The sequence below is a fragment of the Elephas maximus genome, chromosome 3, assembly GCF_024166365.1.
Source record: "Elephas maximus indicus isolate mEleMax1 chromosome 3, mEleMax1 primary haplotype, whole genome shotgun sequence".
In the NCBI taxonomy this organism is placed as follows: Eukaryota; Metazoa; Chordata; class Mammalia; order Proboscidea; family Elephantidae; genus Elephas; species Elephas maximus.
In genome coordinates, this window is record NC_064821.1 from 167,566,196 (window position 1) to 167,589,787 (window position 23,592).

At 43.4% G+C, this 23,592-nt stretch overlaps 1 protein-coding gene across 1 annotated transcript in view; it reads right to left on the reverse strand.

Annotated features, from left to right (window-relative positions):
• Positions 1-16,499: 16,499 nt before the first annotated feature.
• Positions 16,500-23,592, reverse strand: part of LRIG2 (leucine rich repeats and immunoglobulin like domains 2) — a 56,808-nt gene continuing 49,715 nt past the window's right edge. The window contains exon 18 of the mRNA XM_049880048.1: positions 16,500-22,045. Coding sequence (XP_049736005.1) covers positions 21,819-22,045 — 227 coding nt within the window. The 3' untranslated portion in view covers positions 16,500-21,818. The remainder of the gene's footprint in view (positions 22,046-23,592) is intronic.

A 23,592-nucleotide genomic window follows, 5' to 3' on the forward strand; every position in this document is an offset into this window, starting at 1 on the left:
CAGAGCTGTGTTTCAGGAGGAATCTTCTAGCAGTGGTGGTCTTGGAGGCTGAGTGCAGAGATTCTAGCTAAGATTTACTCTCTAGGGGCCTGCAGTGCACTAGGCTATCACCCATATGCCAGTTTGTCATACGGTGGTGGCTTGCATGTTGTGATGCTAGAAGCTATGCTTCCAGTATTTCAAATACCAGCAGGGTCACCTATGGTGGACAGGTTTCAGTGGCGTTTCCAGACTAAGGCAGAGTAGTAAGAAAGGCATGGCAATCTATTTCTGAAAATTAGCCAATGGAAACCTTATGAATCACAACAGAACATTGTCTGACACCCTGGCCTTAGACACATCATCAGGAGCAATCGTTCACTGGAGGAGAACATCACGTTTGGTACAGTAGAGGGCCAGTGAGGGCAAAGAAGGTCCTTGGTGATATGGATTAGCACAATAACCACAACAATGGACTCGAACATGCCAGTGATTGTGAGGATGGCACAGGGCCAGAAAAGTTTTGTTCTGTTGTACATGGGTTGCCATGAGTTGGCGCCAACTCAATGGCAGCTGACAACGACAGCAATAGCAGTATGCTCGGAGCTAGTGTACAATGGAAACAAGATTCATTCCTACCCCAGGGAGCATACAGTGGCAGCTGTGTCAGTAGTCGAGGTGAAATGGAGGGTATATTGATCGCTTAGGGCTGTCGTACAAAATACCACAAATTGGTTGTCTTATCCCAAAATTATTGTCTCACAGTTCTGGAGGCTAGAAGTCCAGTTCAGGGTGTTGGCAGTGTTGATTCTTTCTGAGGGCTCTGAGAGAGAAATTGTTCTATGCCTCTCTCCTAGTTTCTGGTGGCGGCTGACAATCCTTGGCATTCCTTGGCTTGCAACTGCCTCTGGCTCTGTTATCACATGGCTGTCCTTTCTCTGTCTCTCTGTCTGTATCTCCTCCTCTTTTATAAAGACACCAATCATATAGGATTAGAACTCACCCTACTCCAATATGACCTCACATTGAGGTCTAACTGATAACGTCTTCAAAGACCCTATTTCCAAATAAGTTCACATTCATAGGGTTAAGATTCGACCTGTCTTTTGGGAAAAGAACTCAATCCTTAACAGAAGGGATACGAGGGAACTGCTCTTGGAGCTATAGATGAGATAGGATGTGGGATCAGTTCCTGGGGAGCTGGGAGAATGGGGAGCCATGAGCTGAGGGAAGCAGGCACAGGTGTGAGAGGGCAGATGAAAAGCTTGGATTGGGGCTTTAGTAACCTAGGATTTTCTGGACGGTTCTTGTCATGGGATGGAGCACCCACCCCTGATCTAACAAGTCCACAGCTCCTTCCACAGTCCTGTCCTTCTTTGGACCGGAAATAACGCTGAGTATGAAGGCTTTCATCTTTTTGCTTCCTGCCTGCAGCACCTTTCCCATTAGGTTTTGACACTTAAGGCTGCATGAGTACCAGGCTGTGTCCTCAGAAATGCCTGCACTCCCTCATATGGAGTGTGCCACCATGGATATAATTGCCCACTTATTATGGGGTATTTTCAGTTATACTGGCAGATCCAGGATGGAGAACAAGGCTAAAGAGCTTTCAGGAAGGTTAAGGAGATAATATAATGGTTGGTGTACAACAGAGTTTCTCAACAGCCGCACTACTAACATTTTGGGCCAGATAAAGAATTATCTTTGTTGTCAGGGGCTCTCTTCTGCACTGTAAGATGTTTAACATCATCCCTGGCCTCTACCTACTACATACTGATAGCAACTCCCTAGTGGTGGAAAAAAAAAAAAAATGTCCCCCCACATTTCCAAATATCCCTGGGAGGTAAAACAACCCTCTGTCATGGATTGAATTGTGTTCCCCAAAAATATGTGCCAACTTGGCTAGTCCATTATTCCCAATATTGTGTGATTGTCCACAATTTGGTCATCTGGTGCAATTTTCCTATGTGTTGTAAATCCTACCTCTATGATGTTAATGAGGCAGGACTCAATCTACAAGATTAGGTTGTGTCATAAGTCAATCTGTTTTGAGATATAAAAGAGAGAAGGGAGCAGAGACACAGGGGGACCTCATTAGCACCAAGAAAGAAGTGCCAGGAGCAGGCTGTCCTTTGGACCCAAGGTCCCTGCGATGAGATGCTCCTCGACCAGGAAAGATTGATGACAAGAACCTTCCTCAGAGCAGACAGAGAAAGCCTTCCCCTGGAACTGGCTCCTTGAATTTGGACTTCTAGACTCCTAGACTGTGAGAGAATAAATTTCTGTTTGTAAAAGCCATCCACTTGTGGTATTTCTGTTATAGAAGCACTAGGTAACTAAGACACCCCCAACCCTCATACCCCCATTGAGAGCCACCAGTATACAGGCTAAGACTGAATCCTGGCTTTCCCACTTGCTAGCTGTGTGAACACAGGCAGGTTGTTTAAGTAATCTGTACCTCAGTTTCCTTATCTATAAAATAGAGATAATAGTGCCCACTTCATAGAGTTGCTATGGAGATGAAACAAGTCAACACACGTAAAACATTTATAACAGTGTCTAGCACATAGCATACACTCAATAAATGTTAGTATTGTTATTACCCCAGAAATCAAATGTAGATAAACTGAATGGCTGCTCCATAAATACTCATTGTAGTACAGAAACGGGACATTTAATTCATTCATTCTCTGTCCCATTTATTTCTGGGAAACTATTTGAGTTAGCTTAAAATAAAAGCACACAGCCAGACACAGAGGGTCACCTATGGTATGATTCCATTTATACGAAATATCCAGAATAGGTAAATCCTAGAGACGGAATGCAGATTGGGGGGTGCCAGGGGCTAGGAGGCAGGAGAATTGGGAGTGACTGCTTAATGCGTATAGGATTTCCTTTTGGAGTGACAAAAATGTTTTGGAACTAGATAGAGGTGGTGGTTGTACAACATTGTCAATGTACTAAATACCACTGAGTTTTTCCCTTTAAAAATGGTTAGTTTTATGTCACAACAATTTCACCTCAGTAAAAACAATATTTTAATGAAAAAAATAGGAGCACACCATTGGGCAATTTCAAATCAATTCAGAGATTAATAATCAGAGGAAAAATGGAGAGGAGAGAGTTAATTCTATTAAGAACTAAAAAATCTGGTGAAGTGTTTGCTTATGTAACAAATAGAATCCTGAGCTTCCTAGCAGCCACTGAAAAAATTAAAACACAGCCAAGAGAACTCGAAAAAAAAAAAATTTTTTTTTTTTTTTAAGAGAACTCACTACCAGCAACGCCAAGAAAGATAAATGTTTTTGCACTGGCACTAAGCCCAAATGTCATGAAGATGGCGCAAGACTGGGCAACATTTCGTTCTGTTATAAGGTCTTCATGAGTTGGCGCCAACTCTGTGGCGACTAACAACAACAAGCCCAAGAGGAACTTTTGTCAACTGAGTCCTAACACAAGGGCTCCGAGTAACAGAATGGACATGGTTTCATCAGCAGTTCTGGAGCTGATGCAATGTAACGTGTGTCTCTTCTGCCTCCACCTGTAATAAATGCTTGTTTAAAGCATCACAATTTTGGCCCCTCTGCTCTGGCCAAGGATACGTCCTGAAGAGGCACCCTTGCCATCTCCCAAGAATGAATTCCCTGAAATACTCAGCCCTTTAGCAGGTAGCAGGGAGCTGGGATTGGCAGGAGAAGCAGCCTCCCTCCCCTGCGTGTCCCGCTGACCTGTGGGCCCATGCCAGCCTCACTGACAGACCTGGCCGCTGGCATCCACTGCCAGCTGCCTAACCAGTCTTCATAGCTTGGCTCTCTGGCTCTGGCCCCTCAGAGAAGGGGAACTCCAGCAGGCTTGGCACCGGGGAAGACTCTGAGCCAAAAATCCCCAGCACTGCATTTTGAATGGCTCTCTCCCCTTGGGAAGTAGGGAGGGGAAGGGGGCAGCCCTGAGGGTGTGGAATAAAAGAAGTGACTAGATTCCAACTGACAGTGACCCCAGAGGGTTGCCAGTGCTATAAATCTCTAGGGAAGCAGACAGCCACATCTTTCTCTCTCAGAGCGGCTGGTGGTTTTGAATCACTGACCTTTCAGTTAGCAGTCAGTAGCTTCAACCACTGCACCACCAGGGCTTCAACTACAGAACAGAGGCTCAGAAGTGCCCCAAAGCAAAAGAAAGCAGCTCTCAGAACACGACCTATGGCAAAAGCAGCTCCTTGCCCTCTTAACCTTGCTGTGTCTCAGTTTCCTCTTCTGTAAAAAGGGGACAATATTGACTGCTTAGGGTTATTGTGAAGATTAAAAGGTTAATACATATAAAGTACTCACAGCAATGGTTAAACTAAAGCTAAAACCAAACCTGTTGCCGTGGATCGATTCTGACTCATGGCGACCCCATGTGTTACAGAGCAGAACTGCTCCATAGTGGTTTTCTTGGGTGTAATCTTTATGGGAGCAGTTTGCCAGGGCTTTCTTCTGCAGAGCTGCTGGGTGGGTTTGAACCAACAACCTTTAGGTTAGCAGTCGAGTACCAGCCACTTGCACCACCCAGGCTCCCTAGAGCAATGCCTAGCACACAGTAAATGTTAACATTTATTGTCATTTGTGCCCTCAACACTCTCCTGTGTATCTCCTATACTCAAATAACACAACTCCTTGAGGGGCTCACAGTGTGTGTGTGAGTGTTGGGGGAGGTGATAGGAAAAGGTCTTCTGAACCTTCCAGTCACTGTGTAACCCTCAGCCTAGAGATGAGTTATGGGGCCAAGCATTTGCACTGGTAAATTGAAGGAGTCCTAAACATGGGGTTTTTAAACATGGGGTACTGGTCTAGCTCTGCCACTAACTGGGTGCCCTTGTCAGTGTGACCATGAGAAAATCCCTGCTCCTCACTTGGCCTCAGTTTACATGCCTGTAAAATGAAATGATGGAAATAAGTAATGCCTAAATTGAACTGTACATCACAATGCAGATTTCCAGGCTCTGCCAATTGAATCCAAGGGCTCTGAACATGGAGCCTGAGAATCTGCATTTTAATAATGAGCTCCTCAGAAGATCGTAAGACTCAGTCAGGTTTGAAAGCCACTGTCTAGGTAACGTTATAAACTCATAACGTTAATAGTTATAGACTCATAGAGCAGAAGGGGCTTCGAGTGGTCATGCGCCTCAGCAGTCTGGGGCAAATGATGGTCACCTGTGAAAGATTTCTAGGAGAAAAGCAGTGCTAGTGCCCTGTCAGGGGAGATCAGTCCCCGGAGAAGGACATCACGCTTGGTAAAGTAGAGGGTCAGCGAAGAAGAAGAAGACCCTCAATAAGATGGATTGACACCGTGGCTGTAACAATGGGTTCAAGCATAACAATGATTGTGAGGATGCCGCAGGATCGGGCAGTGTTTCGTTCTGTTGTGCATATGGTCGCTATGAATGGGAACTGACTCAATGGCACCTAACTACAACAGTGCCCTTGGCAGCTCTGCTAGGGTTTCATCATTCCTAGAGTTAGGAAGTTATGCTTTCTATCCAATCAAATCCTCCATTGCTGCAATCTGTGTCCTGCCCTGCTGGCTTTGTTCTCTGGGGTGTGGAGAAGGGCTGGTCAGCACCCCCTCAAGACAACCCTTCGTGTACTTGAGCGCTGCTTGAAGCCAGCCTAGTCCTGACAACACTCCCTGAGAACTGTTTCTTGACTCTGGCTCTTTTTTCCATTCCCACTACAACTGCCCTAGTGTAGGCTGTTAATACCTCTTGTGTGGGACCACATGACAGCTTCTGAGCTAATCCTCTGACCTCCGGTCTCTCCTCCCTGCAATCTTTTCTTCATACTATCAGTAGTTATTTTCCTAACCCCAGCTCTGATTGCATCACATCTCCTGCCCACAGATCCAAACTCCTCAGCCTGCCATTCAAGGTTTCTCAGAGCCTGATCCAACCTACTTTATTTATTTTGCTTTCATAGCCTATCACATTTCTCTTCCATAACCCCTTCTGGCCAAGTGGCCACCTTGGGCTACAGTTAACCTTGTTGAATTTTTTTGACTAAGAGCTTCCCTAAACTTGAATGACCACAGATGTCCCCCTCCCCACCACTACCTCTTTTTCATGGAAAAATACCTATTGCATCTTATGGATGCTAGTGACTCATGGACCTCTGTTTGGGGAACACTAATTACTCTCTATGCTCTTCCACCTGGTTGCCAATGGCTTGACTGTGCTCTAGGACGTGCGCAGGTATTGGACTCCCACTCCAAACAACCAGTGAAGGTTGTCGTGCCTGCTACCCCTAAATCCGACTGTTCTCAAAGACTGACAAGGCTCAACAGAGACATGGAACCAGGACACCCCTCTGCCCCACCCTTTTTCCTGCTTTGCCATTCTTCCTAAACTGGTACCTTGATTTTCCTGAGAGTTGAATTGCTCAAGTTCCATCTTAATTTAACCAAATGAACATAATTGACCATTCAAGCATCTTTGTTCTCCCAATTTCCAAATAAACAGCCTTCTCATTAGAACTCAAGCAAGTAAATATCTACTATTCTTGAGGCCATTGCCCATTCCTGCACCTGTGACAGACATTATTCATTGATCATAGCATTTCTCCCAAGCCCGAGATGTAATGATACAGGCTCAGAATCCTTCTCAAGGCAATTGCCTAGGCAGGCATTATCAATCAATCAGAGCTGGCATGACAGTTGAGACAGCCCTATTCACCGTCCATGACCTAGTTGATTAAATAGCTAATGTGTCTACTAGAAAAGCTCTGTGAGTTTCAATTTCAACCTTCTTCTGGAACCTTAAACTAGAGTAGTCTCTAGTTACAATCTGTCTGCTCCAAGCCCTTCCGGCTGGAAGGATGAGGACCTATTTGAAGTCTAATTTGGCTTAAGAATTGGAATAAGACTGCCAAGGTCAGAAACCCTTCTACTAAGAACTCTCCAGGAGCATTGTCCACCTCCCATCTGTCTCTCCTGCCAAAACCTACGGAAGTGTCTGGTCAGCTGGCTGGTCTCTAAAAGGAGCACCTGAGAGGCTACAAAACAAATGACAAACTTCCCAAGGAGGATGAATCTCTGGGGCAAACAGCAATTGGAGATGCCTTTGATGTCCCTGAGCAGCGGCAAGGTTTTCAACTTGGCCTGAGCTGATGGAACCATGTGCAATGGAGAGATTGATACCCTGGTCAGATAACAGGCCACTTCAGTTTCTTCTCTTTCCTCCTCCCCCTTCTTCTCCTCCAAGCTGATCACATTTCCTTGGTGATTTTCGTGCTTAGTCAGTAGATCTTAGGGGACAAGTGTGTATTCCATAGGGACCATGTCTGTATAAACTACTCTGTACTAATGCTGTCCTCTGTACAGAATCTTCCTTCCTCCATTCCTGGCCAAGCATTTATTAAATACCTACTATGTGCTATTGGAAACCCTCATGGTGTAGTGGTTAAGTGCTACACCTGCTAGCCAAGAGGTCAGCAGTTCGAATCCACCAGGTGCTCCTTGGAAACTCTACGCGGCAGTTCTACTCTGTCCTATAGGGTTGCTATGAGTCAGAATTGACTCAAGGGCAACAGGTTTGGGTTTTTTTTTTTTTTCTTTTTTTAATGTGCTTTTAGTGGAACCCTAGTGGCACAGTGGTTAAGAGCTTGACTGCTAACCAAAAGGTTGGCAGTTCGAACCCACCCATTGGCTCCCCAGGAGAAAGACCTGGCAATATGTTTCTGTAAAGATTACAGCCAAGAAAACCCTATAACGCAGTTTCACTCTGTCACACGGGGTTGCTATAAGTCAAAATCGACTCTCTGGCTCCCAACAACAACCTCTGTGCCAAGCACTATGTGCTAAGCTCAGAAACCATCATGCTGAATACAATACTTGCCACAAGGAACTCGCTGTCAGGTGGTCGAGAAACATAAAGGGATCGTTATGATCTACTGTGTCTGTCCAGGGAGCCAGGGAGGGCCCCACCCCATCCCTCCTCCCTGCGGGTTGTGAGCAGCAAATGAGATCACACAGGCGAAAGTGCTTTGTAAACAGCAGAGGGTGAGAATGAGGTGTGGGGCGGAGGAGGAGGCTTGTCTGGGAGACCTTGGGCAGGCAGCTGGCCAAGCTAAGTGTTCCTCCGGGGCTGTGAGCCTGAGTGAAGCCTCCTGGCTGCAAGGGGTCAAAGCCTGACGCTCTCTGTCCCAGGAGGCTAAGCTCAAATCTTGCTGCCCTTGTGAAGTCATGCTGGGCCCTGTCACGGCAGGAACTAAACCTGTTATGTTGCTTGGGACCAGGCGCTTTCATACCCCCGCCCTACCGCCTGACCTCTTCAGGGTCCCAGAAGGCCAGAGACAAAGGCCTTCTCTCTATTGTTGTGCAGCCAGAGAAGCCCGATTTCCCACGAATCCCCTTATATAAGGTGCCCCTGAGAAATGCTGGCCCGAGGTGACGCCAGCCACCGCCATTCTCTGTGTTGACGCGCCACCTAGAGGCCAGTTCTAGCTCAAACGAATGTGTGGGATATGTTTTAAAATTTGCCTAGAACAGGGAAACAAAAGGAGAAGAGATGTTGAAAGGACAAAAGAGCAAGGAGATGGCAGAATACCTTTAAACGGACCCCATCAGTCCCTTCACCAGCCCTTCTGTGATTTGCTAATGAGATATTCAAGGGCTGAACTGTCTCCAGGTCTGTGCTTCTCACCACCACTGGGCCAGGATTTCCTCCATAGCTTGAAACCAGCAGGGGAATGCCACTTTTCTCACATCTCTAAAATCTGGATTGAAGAACAAACATGCCAGGTTTGCCCTGCTGCCAGACCCCAGCACATCCGCTCCTCTTCTGCCCCAGTGCTCAGGCTCTCTGGCTGGCTGGCTCAGGACAACGATTTTGTAGTAGATGCTAATTGCTGTCAAGTTGGCTCTGACTCAGGCCACCTTATGTAAAACAGAACAAAACGTTGCTTAGTCCTGAGCCATCCTCACAGTTGTTGGTATGTTTGAGTCCGTTGTTGTGGTAGCTATTGTGTGACTCCATCTCATTAAGGGTTTCTTTCATTTTTGCAGACCCTCTACTTGGCCAAACACGCTGTCCTTTTGTAGTAATTGATAGTTCCTGATTATGTGTCCAAAGTAAGGCAGTTCAAGTCTCCCATCCTCCCTTGCTTCTAAGCAGCATTCTGGCTGTACTTCCTCCAAGGCTGTTTTGTTAAGGCCTCCTTTTTGGGAGTTTGCTGATTCTGCTTAGATTTCTGGAATCAGCTGCCTTGCACTGAGGGTGAACATACATTTATCCTGGGCCATTTGTTCAGAAGTAGCTGAATGAGTCTACAAAGGCATAGAAGATAAGCCCATAGTTCAAAATCAGCATCAAGTTATTTTAGCCTCAAGAAAATCCAAGCCAGATGGAAGCAGAGTATCAAGAAAAATAAGCCAGGCTCCCAAACAGAGCAAGGGGTATCTTTTTTTATTATTCTCTTTTTTAGTTTTTTTCTGTTCATTCCTTTGCTAGGCCAGCAATTTGGCTTCCTGCAAGATACATAAAACATTCATGTTCTTATTTTCCATCAAAGTGTCCTAGTTCACAATGCTTGGGGCAGCAGCTGTGGGTGCAGCATCTGGGGAATGTCCACTGAGGGTACAACACAGCTCTGCATGCAAGTAGCTGCTGGTCCCTCTTCAGACCAATGACAATTCAACAAGGGGATCCCTTTAAAGTAAACCTTTATGAACCTAGAGTGATGTTTTTATCCATTAAAAAGCCAATTTAAGAAAAAGCCACAGCTGCTTCTCAGGGATAAAATGCAGCTCACTGACTGGCCAACAGACCCAGAGGAAGTGGTCATTTCTTTTGTCCATCTCTAAAGTGACTATGCAAAGGCATTCAATTGTGTGGATCATAACAAATTATGGATAACATTGTGAAGAATGGGAATCCCAGAACACTGAATTGTGCTCATGCAGAACCTGCACGTAGACCAAGAGCAGAACAAGGGGATACTATGTGGTTTAAAGTCAGAAAAGGTGTGCATCAGGGTTGTATTCTTTCACTATACCTATTCAATCTGTACGCTAGCTAGCAAATATGAACATATGAAGAAGAACACGGCATCAGGATTGGAGGAAGAGTCATTAACAACCTGTGATATGCAGATGACTCAACCTTGCTTGCTGAAAGTGAAGAAGACTTGAAACACTGATGAAGATCAAAGACTACAGCCTTCAGTATGGATTACATCTCAACATAAACAAGAATCTTCACAACTGGACCAATAAGCAACATCATGGTAAACAGAGAAAATACTGAAGTTGTCAAGGACTGTGTTTTACTTGGATCCACGGTCAACGCCCATGAAAGCAGCAGTCAAGAAATCAAATGACATACTGCATTGGGCAAATCTGTTGCAAAAGATCTCTTCAAAGTGTTAAGAAGCAAAGATGTCACTTTGAGGACTAAGGTACGGCTGACCCAAGCCATGGTATTTTCAATAGCCTCGTACACATGCGAAAGCTGGACAATGAATACGGAAGACCGAAGAAGAATTGATGCCTTTGAATTATGGTTTTGGTGAAGAATAATGAATATACCATGGACTTCCAGAGGAACAAACAAATCTGTCTTGGAAGAAGTACAACCCAAATGCTCCTTAGAAGCGAGGATGATAACATGTACTTTGAACGTGTTATCAGGAGGGACCAGTTCATGGAGGACATCACGCTTGGTAAAGTAGAGAGGGTCAGTGAAAAGGAAGAAGACCCTCAATGAGAAAGATTGACACAGTGGCTGTAATAATGGGCTCAAACATAGCAATGAGTGCGAGTATGGCGCAGAACCAGGCAGAATTTTGTTCTGTTGTGCATAGGGTCACTATGAGTTGGAATCGACTCTCTGGCACCTAACAACAACAAAATAACTTAGATTTGTGTGAAGTGTTTGCTTTTCCCCAGTAGAAACACCACCACTTGGTGCTCACAGCAGTCTTAGCAGTCTTGTGAGATAAGTATTATTGTCATTGCTATTTTGCAAGTAAGGAAACAGAGGCTGAAAGAAATTCAATTTGCCTATAAATGGAGCAGCCAAGATTTGAACTCAAGTGTTCGGGCTCTAGAGAGCTTGCTGTTTTCCCAATGCCACTATCTCTCTTGCCGTGAAGTACAGAAGAGAATATTTGGAGAAGCAATTCAGACTGTTGTGTGAATGGGACTATGCTATAAGGTGCAATAAGGACCTTTACTCTGGAATAATACTCACTGGAGGTCAGTTCACGCAGTACACTTCCTGGGAGGCCCAAAACTCTCAACTAAACAAGAGATTTCTGCTGACTTTGTTTCCTACTTGAGCCAGACGCTTTTGTCCCCTATAAAGTCCCCAGGCAAATGTTTATAATTGTTGTTCCCCTGATAAAATGAGTTTCCTCCTGGGAAGGAGTTGAGAAGAGCCATGATAAGCAATTGGAAGAAGAAAGACAGGGGGTCTCATAGTGAGGATGGCTCACTGTGCCTAGAAGCACAGTAGCTCAGAGTTGGAAGGGGCCTCGGAGAGCATCTGATGAAAATCCAAATGCTCCCTTGGCAGATGACATCAAGGCCCAGTAGTCAAGTGACTTCCTCAGATCACATGGTCAGTGAGAGGCAGAGCAGGTTGGAATCCCAGTCCAGTTGACTCCCAGCTAAATGGGCTGTCCATTTAAGTCTGGTTTCGGGAGATTGTACCTGGTTTCTAGGAACCTGAATTTCCAGGGCTCCCCTGAAATGGCTCTTTGTGGAAGCTGCTGGCATTCTGCATACCCCACCTGGAGCTTTTCCAAAATAGGGACAGGCAGGAGAGCTCCATTCTGAGTGTCCATAACAATAGCAAAAAGCAGCCAAAATTGAGTGAGCGCTGGGCTGGGCGCTGTGCTTAGTACTCTGTATGCATTAGCTCATCTAATCCTCTCAGCAAGCTTATCAGGTAGGCATGATTATTTCCATTTTACAGATAAGGACAAGGGACAAAAGCACCTAAAGAACTGGTGACAGGTCCCACGACTGGTAAGAGGTGGAGGTAGGATTGGAGTCCAGCTCTGTTCCACATCAAAGGCAGTGCTTGGAATCACTTGACATTTGAAAACCATGTGGTAAATAAAAAAGGACTCAGACAAACACAAAGGCAGATCCTCCTATACCCAGACAGCTGTACCTGCAGGATATTGTCAGCCCCTAATCTGCCAGAAGAGGGGACTCCTACCACAGACATAATTGGGAGTTTGGGGTGGGGGAAAGGTAGGAAGAGCAGTGAAGAAGAAAGTATTGAGGACTAGTGGTTTTGTAGCAAGAGAAATAAAACAGACAACAAGTTCATTTTCTTAACCAAAGGTATTCTAAAAGCCACACCCTGCCTTCAAGAGCTGCAGATGCAATTCCAAGCGGCTCTGAAATTCTTCTGCTATGCTCAGCAACCATTTATTGCATCAGGACTTAATATTAGCCACAAGAAGGGGCTTCCAGGCTGAGTGAGTCATCTCGGTCAAATGGTATTTCTCTTTATAAAACTTCCTGGACTAAGAATAATGAGCACAGCCAGCTCTGAGGGTCTCTAAAGTGAAGCTGCCCAAAGATAGAGAGACTTGGAACAGGGGACATCCTGGAGGTAGTTTTCAAACTTCTCCTGACCTCCCGGGTATTAAAGTCTTGCAGGTTTGGCAGGTGAGCCAGGTGACTGAGGTCTGGAAAAGGTGTGTGCCTGCAGAGGAGCAGGGCCCAGGAAGCAGAACTCCTGCCAACACGACGCATTGCTTTTTCCCCAAATCTGCAATTTATAATGATTTTGCGCTTCTCTAAAAGTCAAAAGTTCTCAACATCACACATTTGAATCTTAACCTTAAGTTCCTTTTTAGTATGAGCGTTATCTGTGTAGTCCCTGAGCCAGCCCCGGGTTACATGTATAAAGAAGAAGGCCACACAGGCAGCAGTGATTCACTGACAACAATTGTATTTCTTCTCTGCACTAGCTGTTTCTGGCAGGGAATATAAACCAGTGCACTTGTTTCTGGAGCTTGCCCAAGCCCAGAAGAATAAATAATTCAAGCTAGCCTCTCTTACCACCGACCTTAACCACATACCTATTGTTTTCGAGACAGAAGTCACGTTTGGTTTTGATGGAGCATTTGAAAAGGAGACAAAATTGAACTACTTGATCTTGCATATAACTCAAGAGGTGCAGTCATTCCACAGATGGAATTTTACATATTGATTTTTAAATACCTGGTTTTTCCTTGGGAGGGCAGAATACAATGAGCTTAAAAGCACTTAGACTTAAATGCTCCAAATAACTTCTTTGTTCCCAGGTGCACTAAGCTTACAATCATTTATGCTGTGAAGACGTGTCAGGTTCTTGCTCTCTGGCAAGCCACGTTCGGTGCTGCGGATGCCTGTTGTTTGAGTTTCTGTGAAGCTGGGACGTGCAGTGCGTCAAGTGGACGTGCAGCACTACAAGCCAGCTGGCCAGTGTGTTGTTCATCCGTTCCATTTCCAATTGCTCCTGAGTACCAAGAACATCCATGTCTCAAAAGTGCTTTTCAGTATATAAAGAACGAACTAGGGTAAAATTACCATATGGCCCAGTAGAAAGAGCACGGGCTGTAGAGCATGTGACCTTGGGCAGCTCACATAACTCGAGTCAAGTGTCCTTATTTGTAAAATTAGAAGAAAATTCTACCAACCTGGCTGGGTTACTAGAAGACTAAATGACAAAACTGGAGCTTGATAAGTTTTTTTTTTTTTCTTCCTGTGGAAAAGGTGTGAGAGAGCTTGTGTTTGAAATCATAAAGACGTAATTTCAACTCCTGGTTCTATTATGAGAATTTGGGCAAGCTTCTTAGCCTCTCTGTTTCATCATCAGTAAAAAGGGGATAAGGGTATCTCCCTTGGAGGGGTTGTCATAAGCATAAAATGCTAAGCATGCGAAGTGCTTAGTAGCATCTGGAAGGGGTAGGCAGAATATACTTGCTATCATTGCATCATTTCTTCCCAGCAGTAACTGTGATCAATACTATTTACCTCCTTTGATTTTATCAAAGTGCTCTGGCAACTTGCCCTGATCATGTTCTTGGAACAAAATGAACACAGTGCCTTGTATCCTAGAGATTTCAAGAAACATCTCTTGATTGGTTTAAGAAAGGCAGCAGCAGAGGTGGCAGATGAAACACCCCCAGTAGAGCCTTCCTATAGCAATCACCCACAAGTCCACATCAGAGTCCGTAGCATCAGAACATCTCTCTCCCACTATGATGACCCAGGTACCTCCTTTTCCTTTGGCCATGAAATCTTGTTCTAGAATTTCCGTTATAAGAAAAGCTGCCAGCAGGCCATCCCAGAGGGCCCGGGACAGAAACACAGCAGTTTGGAAAACAAACTACAAAGAACTCTACCCAGCAAGTGAGGAGCTGCAGTGCAGGCGGAGGTAGCTGAGCTGAGAAGGGGTTTTAATTGTTGCTTCTAGTCAAGGAGGCCTCTGGACAGACGTCCAGTCTTCAGTTTGAGCCATTCCATACCAGCCAGGTTAAAATGAACCGCCAGACAACAGAGAACCCCTGAGGGAGCAGGAGAACAGTGGGATGCAGACCCCAAATTCTCATAAGAAGACCAGACTTAATGGTCTGAGACTAGAAGAATCCTCGCGGTCATGGTCCCCAAACCTTCTGTTGGCCCAGGACAGGAACCATTCCCAAAGACAACTCATCAGACATGGAAGGGACTGGACAATGGGTTGGAGAGAGATGCTGATGAAGAGTGAGCTACTTGTATCAGGTGGACACTTGAGACTGTGTTGGCATCTCCTGTCTGGAGGGTAGATGGGAGGGTAGAGAGGGTTAGAAACTGGGAAAATGGTCACAAAAGGAGAGACTGGAAGGAGGGAGCAGGCTGACTCGTTAGGGGGAGAGTAAATGGGAGTATGTAGTAAGGTGTATATAAGTTTATATGTGACAGACTGACTTGATTTGTAAACTTTGCACAATAAAAATTATTAAAAAAAAAAGTGAACCACCAGCAATCAGTGAAAATTCAATCCCCATCATGACATGTCATTATGTGGTTACAGAAGAGTGACTTCAAAAGCAGTCTGCAGACCGGTGCCAATCTGCAAACTACTTGCTACTGGCCCGCAACAAACTTCAGTACTTAAATTGAGAATAAGCATTTGGAAACTTTAATAGCAGTGTGACGAAGTAATCTTAGGTCTGTTAAATCTATAATAAAAAAATTTTTGCTTGTGTTTTGTGTCATTTTTATTTCATTTTTCTAGAAATTCATTCTCATTGAATTTTACAGAAGTATTGCCTTTTACCAGCCCTGCGTCACAGGTAGCTCAAGTGTCGGGTCACAAACTCTAATGAGTTCGAACAAATGCCTTTCATAACTCAGCAGAGTGCTACTACTTAAGCCCTAGCAAGTCCCAATCCAAAACAAACAAAAAATGCAATAAAACTTCAACCAAGTAGGATAAAGCTTGGCATTTTTCTGCATTCCACTCTACAAGTGAGGAAAACGATGGCCTGTTTTCATACCAGAAATTTAGTAAATGGCTTCTAGGGAACAGTCAGTCGATGCTTCCATCACATTGGACAGTAATCAATGTACAGGGGGCTTTATTCAAATATTTCTGAAGACTCTAGACAAGAAGCTCTGTTCAGAACTGAATCTAAGTCAGAAAATTTGGATGAAAATCCTGGCTTTATTGTCTAAATGCTTTTTGACACTAGGTGATAATCTCATCACACCAGTTGCCTTATTTACAAAAAGTCTGCCCAGACTACAGCCTAAGAGTGCTGAAATTCAAATAAGACAATGTTTATGGGAAGTGCTTCCTCAAGGCTAACAATGCAGAGCAAAGCAGAAGTATACAATGGGTTAGTATTATCAGCTCAGCCTTCAAGGAACTGACAGTCTCAGAATAAATGGTCCTTAAAATGGGGCAGGAAACCCTGGTGGTGTAGTGGTTAAGTGCTATGGCTGCTAAGCAAAGGGTCAGCAGTTCAAATCCACCAAGTGCTCCTTGGAAACTCTATGGGGCAGTTCTATAGGGTTCTATAGGGTTGCTATGAGTTGGAATCGACTCGACAGCACTGGGTTTGGTTTTGGGTTTAAAATGGGGCAGTGCCTAAATTAATGGGAATACTGACACTCTTCAAAAATTCTGTTAAAGATTTACCAGATCTTAGATTGGAAAATGTTCTCTTCAAATTCTTCCCTGTGTAGAAAGCATTCTTATTTTCTAGTGAACCATTTAGCGTTTGTTTTCTACACCTGCCGGGTGTCTAGCACCCCAAAGGACACCAGGAGGAAGCTAAGAGCACACAGTGCCTGTGGTGGAACAGCTCACAGTTGCAGGGCACGGCCAGCGGCAGGCTCCAGGCAGCATGTGTCACTTAACAGGGCAGGAACCAGGGAAGGGCAACTCTTCCCACCATTAACACATACGGCTCTCTGGAAACCCCCTCAACAAGACTACAATCTTAAAGACGCACTGTTTCACTCCTCTACTTTAGGCAAGAGAAGACCAGAAAATCGTATTGTATTTTCGCTTTATTGGAGACATATTACAGTAGACAAAAACAAGTAGACAAACACATGCTCTATAAAATATACATTCTTATGTGTGAGAAAATATAAATAGATACTAGGACAGGGTCACACTGAACAACAACTTGGCTTACACGTCTCTGTAAGTACATCTAGTACCAGGAAGGCTCAGACTAACATCCTTTGAGAGGAGAAAAAAGAAGTGAGAACAGGGAAAGCAGATGATACAAATAAGTCTCTCTACAGATCACAAGGTCATTACGCCAAGAGTTATTCCAAGAGCATTTCATCACCTGAAGGTAAATTTCTTTTTCAAGACAGTTAGCATTTTTTTACCATTTGGATAAGACCATTTCACTCCTTACATCTAAAAACAGGCACCAGTCAAGGCTGTTTCTCAACTGTCATCCCTCCCCGGAGACTATTAGGACTGCTAAGAAATAATCAACACAAAACCTTGAGGGAGTGCGTCCAAATCTTCCTCTTAACACACACACACAGACACCTTACTACCCACACCCTCTAGTACCCTGTGGAGGGTTCATGGGCTTTCAAGTCTTGTTAAGAGCAGCTTGTAATACACCTCTTAATTCAGAACCTATTTTTGTCAACAAACTAGGCAGTTGTCCAAAAAAGGAAGAAATAAAATTAAGGCTAACTGATGTTGGTTTAGACTCTACTAAAACCAAAAAAGTTGTAAGGTCGAAGAAATAGAAGGGGAAAACATCTGCCAAGCTGAACTGTGAAAGAGACCACATAATAGAAAAAATAAAACACGACTTGCAGGCTGACAAAAAAAATCTTAGTTCAACCTTGTAAGAGCCAACTGTTTCACAATTACCTCTATAACCTGCATCAAAAAGCCAGGTAAGAAAGGGAGGGTACAGCATAAAAGGACAGCAAATTTACCTCTGTTGCTCTGTCACCCCTCTGGCATGTCTGTGGGTATTCAAGAGCAGAAAAGGCCACAATACACCTGGGTTAAAAACAAGGTATAAAACTGAACATTGCAATTCCAAGACCACTCCAAATAGGCTCCCACTAACAAAAAGACACAAGAATAAAAACTGATCAAAGAGTAAAGGGAGAGCTGTCACACATGCTAGGCTTTTCAATTTTTTATTATGATGCCATTTGTGTTAGTAACAAGTTACAGATTTCCCCAGAAGGAATAAACCCAGTTTCATAATTTCAGCCATGAACGTAGGAAGTCAGGCCTCTTTTGTCAACCGAAAACCAAAATTCTTTAGTTAAAATAAAAAAATTTTTGAAGTGCACAATACTGAATACCAAGGATTTTGAAGTCTGAAGACTGTCAGATTACTTGTGGGAATTTCCAGTGATAAAATTGAAAGAGGTTTTCAAAGTCATCTTGTTCATATACCAAAAATGCAGAAATTTCTTCGATGCTTTTAACAGATGGTTACTATAGGGGTCGCTATGAGTCGGAATCGACTTGACGGCACTGGGTTTGGTTGGGGTTTTTCAGTTACTTAGCTTCTGCATGTACCTTTGCTATGAGGGGGAGCTCACTAAGTTTCAAGGCAGGTTACTCCCATTGTCAGACAGATCTGTTAGAGAGTTTGCTTATACTGAGATTACTACAAAGTATAGACTATGACTCCCTCTAACTTGTACCCCGCTGATATGAGCTCTGTCCTCTGGAAAAAAAAAGAGGGAATCTAATCCTTACTTCATGTGATAACTTTTCAAGTAATTAAAAGACTTGTATCCCATCTCCCATTTCTAGGAAAATGGGTAACAGAGTCTAAATTGTCTTGACATGTTAATGTGCCTTTTACATCCTCCTAACAATGGGAAGCCCTGGTGGCATAGTGGTTAAGTGCTACGGCTGCTAACCAAAGGGTTGGCAGTTTGAATCCACCACGCGCTCCTTGGAAACTCCATGGGGCAGTCCTACTCTGTCCTATAGGGTCGCTATGAGTCGGAATCGACTCGACTGCACTGGGTTTGGTTTTTTTGGTAACGGGCAATGTGAAGACAACATGATTGTGTTATCCTACAGAAAAACACGCATGTAAAGCATTCCGAGGTGACGCTCTAGGGGCACTGGACATTGGGCGAGTTTCTGATATTCCCTCTTCTAGAGAGTAGCTTGCGTACTAAGGAAAGCACTTTGGAAGTTGCTAAGTGAGAGAAAGCCAATGGCTTAGGTGTAGATCTTGTGCTAGTATTAAGTCTTAAATTCAAGGAAAATGCAATTTCTTCTTCCAGGTAGACTTGGAGAATCAGACTAAAAGGGACACAACAAATTTTAAGAGAATTTATGTATTCCAACTGAAATAAAGTTGTAACTGGGTGGGGAATGGGGTATTTCTCTTAGCCTTTCAATTTGCCTTGCTTTGCAACATCCCTCATTAAGCTGGCATTAGACAGACGTTACACTGCTAGGAAAAAATATTGAGCCATCACTAATCCTGTTTATATTAGAGGGTTAAATCACTGCTTGGGCAAAAATATATGCAATAATGAAAAGTTTCAGGAATTCCTTCTCCTAAGATTAACCCAAACCCACTGCTGTCAAGTCGATTCCAACTCATAGCGACCCTATAGGACAGAGTAGAACTGCCCCCATAGAGTTTCCAAGGAGCACCTGATGGATTTGAACTGCCGACCTCTTGGTTAGCAGCCGTAGCTCTTAACCACTATGCCACCAGGGTTTCCCTCCTAAGATTAGACTTTATTAAACTGATCTTTTAAAGACCAGGGGTAGGATATTCACATCTAAACATAGTTCTGACTAGTTATTTAAGAAATCTGGACTACCTGGGAGGATGTCTCAACAATCTGAGTTGACATGATAGAGAGCCATGTGGCCCTTCAAGAGACTAAGCTCTGACACCACAGGCAGTAGGAACCCTCCTAAAGTGCGGGGGCAGCACTCACTGGTCCGCAGCCTATTCTCTGCCTCCTCACAGGTGACAGCTGAGGCTCAACTTGCACAATCTCTGGCAGCTTAGCTCTAACTCCACCCCTTCCACGCAAGAAAGTCTACCAGAATTTGAGTGAGAATGCGGTAATTGCAGGGATAGCCCTGAATACCTTAGAAGGTAAGCAAGTCACAAAATTCAGCACTTAACTATTAGCAACAAATTGGAGTGGCCATACCTCTCAGCAGACCTCTGGTGTCCTATACCACCAGTATTCAGGTCTGCTGTTCCAGAGAGCAGCGGATGGCCTTCAATCGAGTCAAGGTTGTTCTTTATGTTTACGGTAACCGTTTAAAAGAAGAATAATTTTTTCTCCTCACAAGTATTTCCTACACCATCACTCCTGCTATAGAGGAAATGAATTTGGCTCAAGTCAGAGCAAGCAGCATCACTCTTGTTCTACTCTAACAAACATTTTATGAGAGCAGCTTTTTATTAGAGTATCATAATCTTCCCTGGTTCCTGGAGGGATCACAGATTCAAAGAATGTTACAGCTGGAGAGGGCTCTACAGCATCTAGAAAATGCCCTCATTTCACAAGAAAACGGAGGCCTGGAGAAATAAAGGGACTTGCTCTTGATTACACAGCTAATAACAGAAACAGGAACTGACTCCCAATACAAATTAAATTATACCCCAGGAAACAAGAAGAGGGATCACAGGTTGACGGCACAGAAAAAGAGATGTTTAAAATGATATTTAAGAAGTTCAAAGTGAAAATGAGCCAGGAACGACAGTTTAAAAAGGAAGATGAGAAATGCATGGTGCTATTTAACAGCTAAAGAAGGGCTGCTGCCTATATGGGAGGGAAATTTAGGATTGAAAACTAATGAAATCCAACTAAACTTTCTGGCAGAAAGCTAAGAAATAATGTGAGTTTACAACCCTTGAAATGTACAAAGACTCAGAAATTTTTATTTAAGTGATTGACATCATCTAGTAACTAGTACTTTTTTTTTTAGTAACTAGTACTTACTAGACTGAGAGGACAGACTGACAGCACAAAGAACTTTAGTCCATTACATTCCATTAGAGTGTCAAATCCTTTGCATAAAGCTTTTTGCTATTAGAAATTCAAGAAAAAATTTTTTTGACTTAAATCATCACCTATATAAAACAAAGGACCACCCCAAAACTTCATAGTATAGGTATCTCTGCACCTACACCTGCTTTCTACTCCCCAAAGCACACCTCCCTTCTAAAGTATATCTTCTTTTAAGATATGTTGTGCCTTGGTAAAAGAGATAGTAAAAGCAACACAAACACATAAAAGAAGCAATCTTTGGTTTTCTTGCCAACTAAGTACTTTGTTGAAAGAAGACTTTCCCCAAACAATTCTTCCTCTATCTATGTGCACGTGTTATGCCAGGACTGCTGGTCTTTGGAAGGAGCGTGTCTTTTCACACTGGTAAGGTAGTATCAGCTGGCTTTTGTAAACAGATGGCAAATGAGTAGATGTATGAACCTCCAAGAATGAATAAAGTGGTTGATTACACCAAGGCTGTGTTTGTGTGTACGCAATCACTAGCTACCTTGCCTCTAGACATACACTTAACAAATAAGTTTTTTAAACTTTAAACAAAGTCTTTAGATCTCACCAAACCAAATTATACTAAAATCTGTTTGTGATTGGAGAAGCTGCTGTCGATAATATAACTGGATATTATTTATATATACTTCTGGCATATCAAAAAATATTTACATTGCAGTGAACACATATGGTCAATGAATACAAAAATTAATTATAAATGCAAATGTATTTACAATGAGATTCCTGGGTGGTAGGGACAAGGAAAAGAAAAAAAAAAGGAATCACAAGAATACAAAACCCCATGACCTGGTACCAGTTAGCCAAGCCTGTGATACTTGCTGAAGACCTTGAATATCAAAGCCCCAGTCTCAGCTATATGCTTCAAACCAGCGAAAATCCCAGGTACACTTCCCAGAGGGCGCCAGTCATTTTTGTTCCTTGGAAGACAAAGTACAACAGTGATGTTTTCCCAGGATCACTCCGAGGATTGAGACAATCCAGCATGGTAAGCAGCAATGAGACTTTTCCTGATAGGCAATGCACACCTGGGCACATCCCTGTGGAACCTCCAGGAAGCACATCTGCCCCATATCTTTCAATACCAGTGCCGCACATTTTTGGTTAGATGCACCCATTTCTGTCAGCCATTACCCTTTCTTCACCAGGTATAAACTCAAACAAGTACCTGGCCCACCTTGGTGTGATCAGATGTAATTTGTAAACAAAGAGTAAAACAAATGCTGACTTTGGGGTTTCTTCTGAACGCTGAGGTAGTAAATACAAAATTAACTGATTTGAGTCTCTGCCCAGACTTCATACTGGAGCGAGTTTCATGTGCCCTCACTACCATCTTGAATGCTCCGAGTCCTACTAAAATCAAAAGCGTGGTCATGTAACCTGTGGCAAGGCATAGGGGAGGCGGAACAGTCTGGGTCATTCTCTGCCAGGACCTCATTTCGGAGGAGTTGTGGTGACTCGAGGACTGGCTGCTGGGGAAAGGGGCGATGAGGCAGGCCTAGTTCTTTGTTTACGTTCCACAAGGGCCGCTGCAACATTTCTGAGAAGCAAAGACAAGAATTATCAGTGGCAACTAGAAGTTCAAAATTAATTTTCTAAGACTTAATTTTGCTTTAATCAAATCCCTAAAGAAATATGTACAGTATTCATGAATAAGGACATTGAGATCAAATGTCTTCTTAGCCACAACTTAGAAAAAAAAAAATAAAAATTGGAACCATTCTCTTTCAAATCCTTCTACTCAACACATTTAACAAATTATTTACTGAGAATATGCTATATGTCACGTATATGTTACCCACTATTTTAGTGATTCTGCTGCTACAGAAATTTAAAAATAAAACTCCTTCGGCAGGTGGAAACAGACTAAAGGGGACTTAATGACATTAAAAAACCCATTGCTGTCAAGTCTATTCCAACTCATAGTGACCCTTCAGGAGAGAGGAGAACTGCCCCACAGGGCTTCCTAAGCTGCGAATCTTTATGGAAGTAGATTGTCACATCTTTCTCCTGTGGAGCAGCTAGTGGGTTCAAACCACTGACCTTTCGGTTAGCAGCCGAGTGAGTGGTTAACCACTGCATCAGAACTCACTCAAATTAAAAACTGGCATTAGAGGACATTAGTATTATAATGGAAAGTTGCATCAAAAACCCGTTGTCGATGAGTGGATTTTGACTCACAGTGACCCCATAGGACAGAGTAGAACTGCCATAGGGTTTTCAAGGCTGTAATCTTTAGAGAAGCAGACTGCTACATCTTTCTCCCGTGGAGCGGCTGGCGGGTTCGAACTGCTGACCTTTCAGTTAGCAACCGAGCACTTAACCACTGTGCCACCAGAGCTCCTGAGTTGCAGCATTCATTGATAAAAATCATTGATTTAGTGCAGCCATTACATCTTTAAATAACAGGTATCTACATTTAAAAATTGCTTGAAAAATATACATTCACCTCCAACCTCTTTTTTTTTTTTAGCATGCCAATAATTCTAAAAACAAAATAATAACCAAAAACAGCTATTTCAAATCAGATTATCTGCACTTCGGTTTCAAAAATACGCATTTCTCATTTTCCTTATTTACTGCAGTGGTGAGCTCTTTCTCCCAAAGATCACTGACTGAAAGCCACATTAACTGCATTTTGGAAAAAGAACCAAATACTCTAGAAACAAGCACTCGGAGGGGGGAATAAAAACAGAACAGTGTTTCTCAAGCTTTAATGTGCACACAAATACAGGTCTTGTTAACACGTAGGTTCTGATTCACTAGATCTGGCGTGGGACCCAAGATAATGCATTTCTAACAAGCTGATGCTGATAGTCTGTGGACTACACTTTGAGTAGCAAGGAGCTAGAGGACCCTGGGTAAGGAACAGGCAATGTGCCAACGCTCTCACATCCTGAGTCCCCACCTACAAACCAGGTTAAAAAGTAAGGCATCCCCAAGATTAGAAAAAGATGCACTTTATTTTTTTGGTTCTACTTAAAGCCTTTTATTTGTGTAACTCTCCCAGAATATAAGAAAATGGATTTAGTGTTGGTATATTTCTTTCATGGACGCTGAATGTAAAGACAAGAGACTAACTTCAAC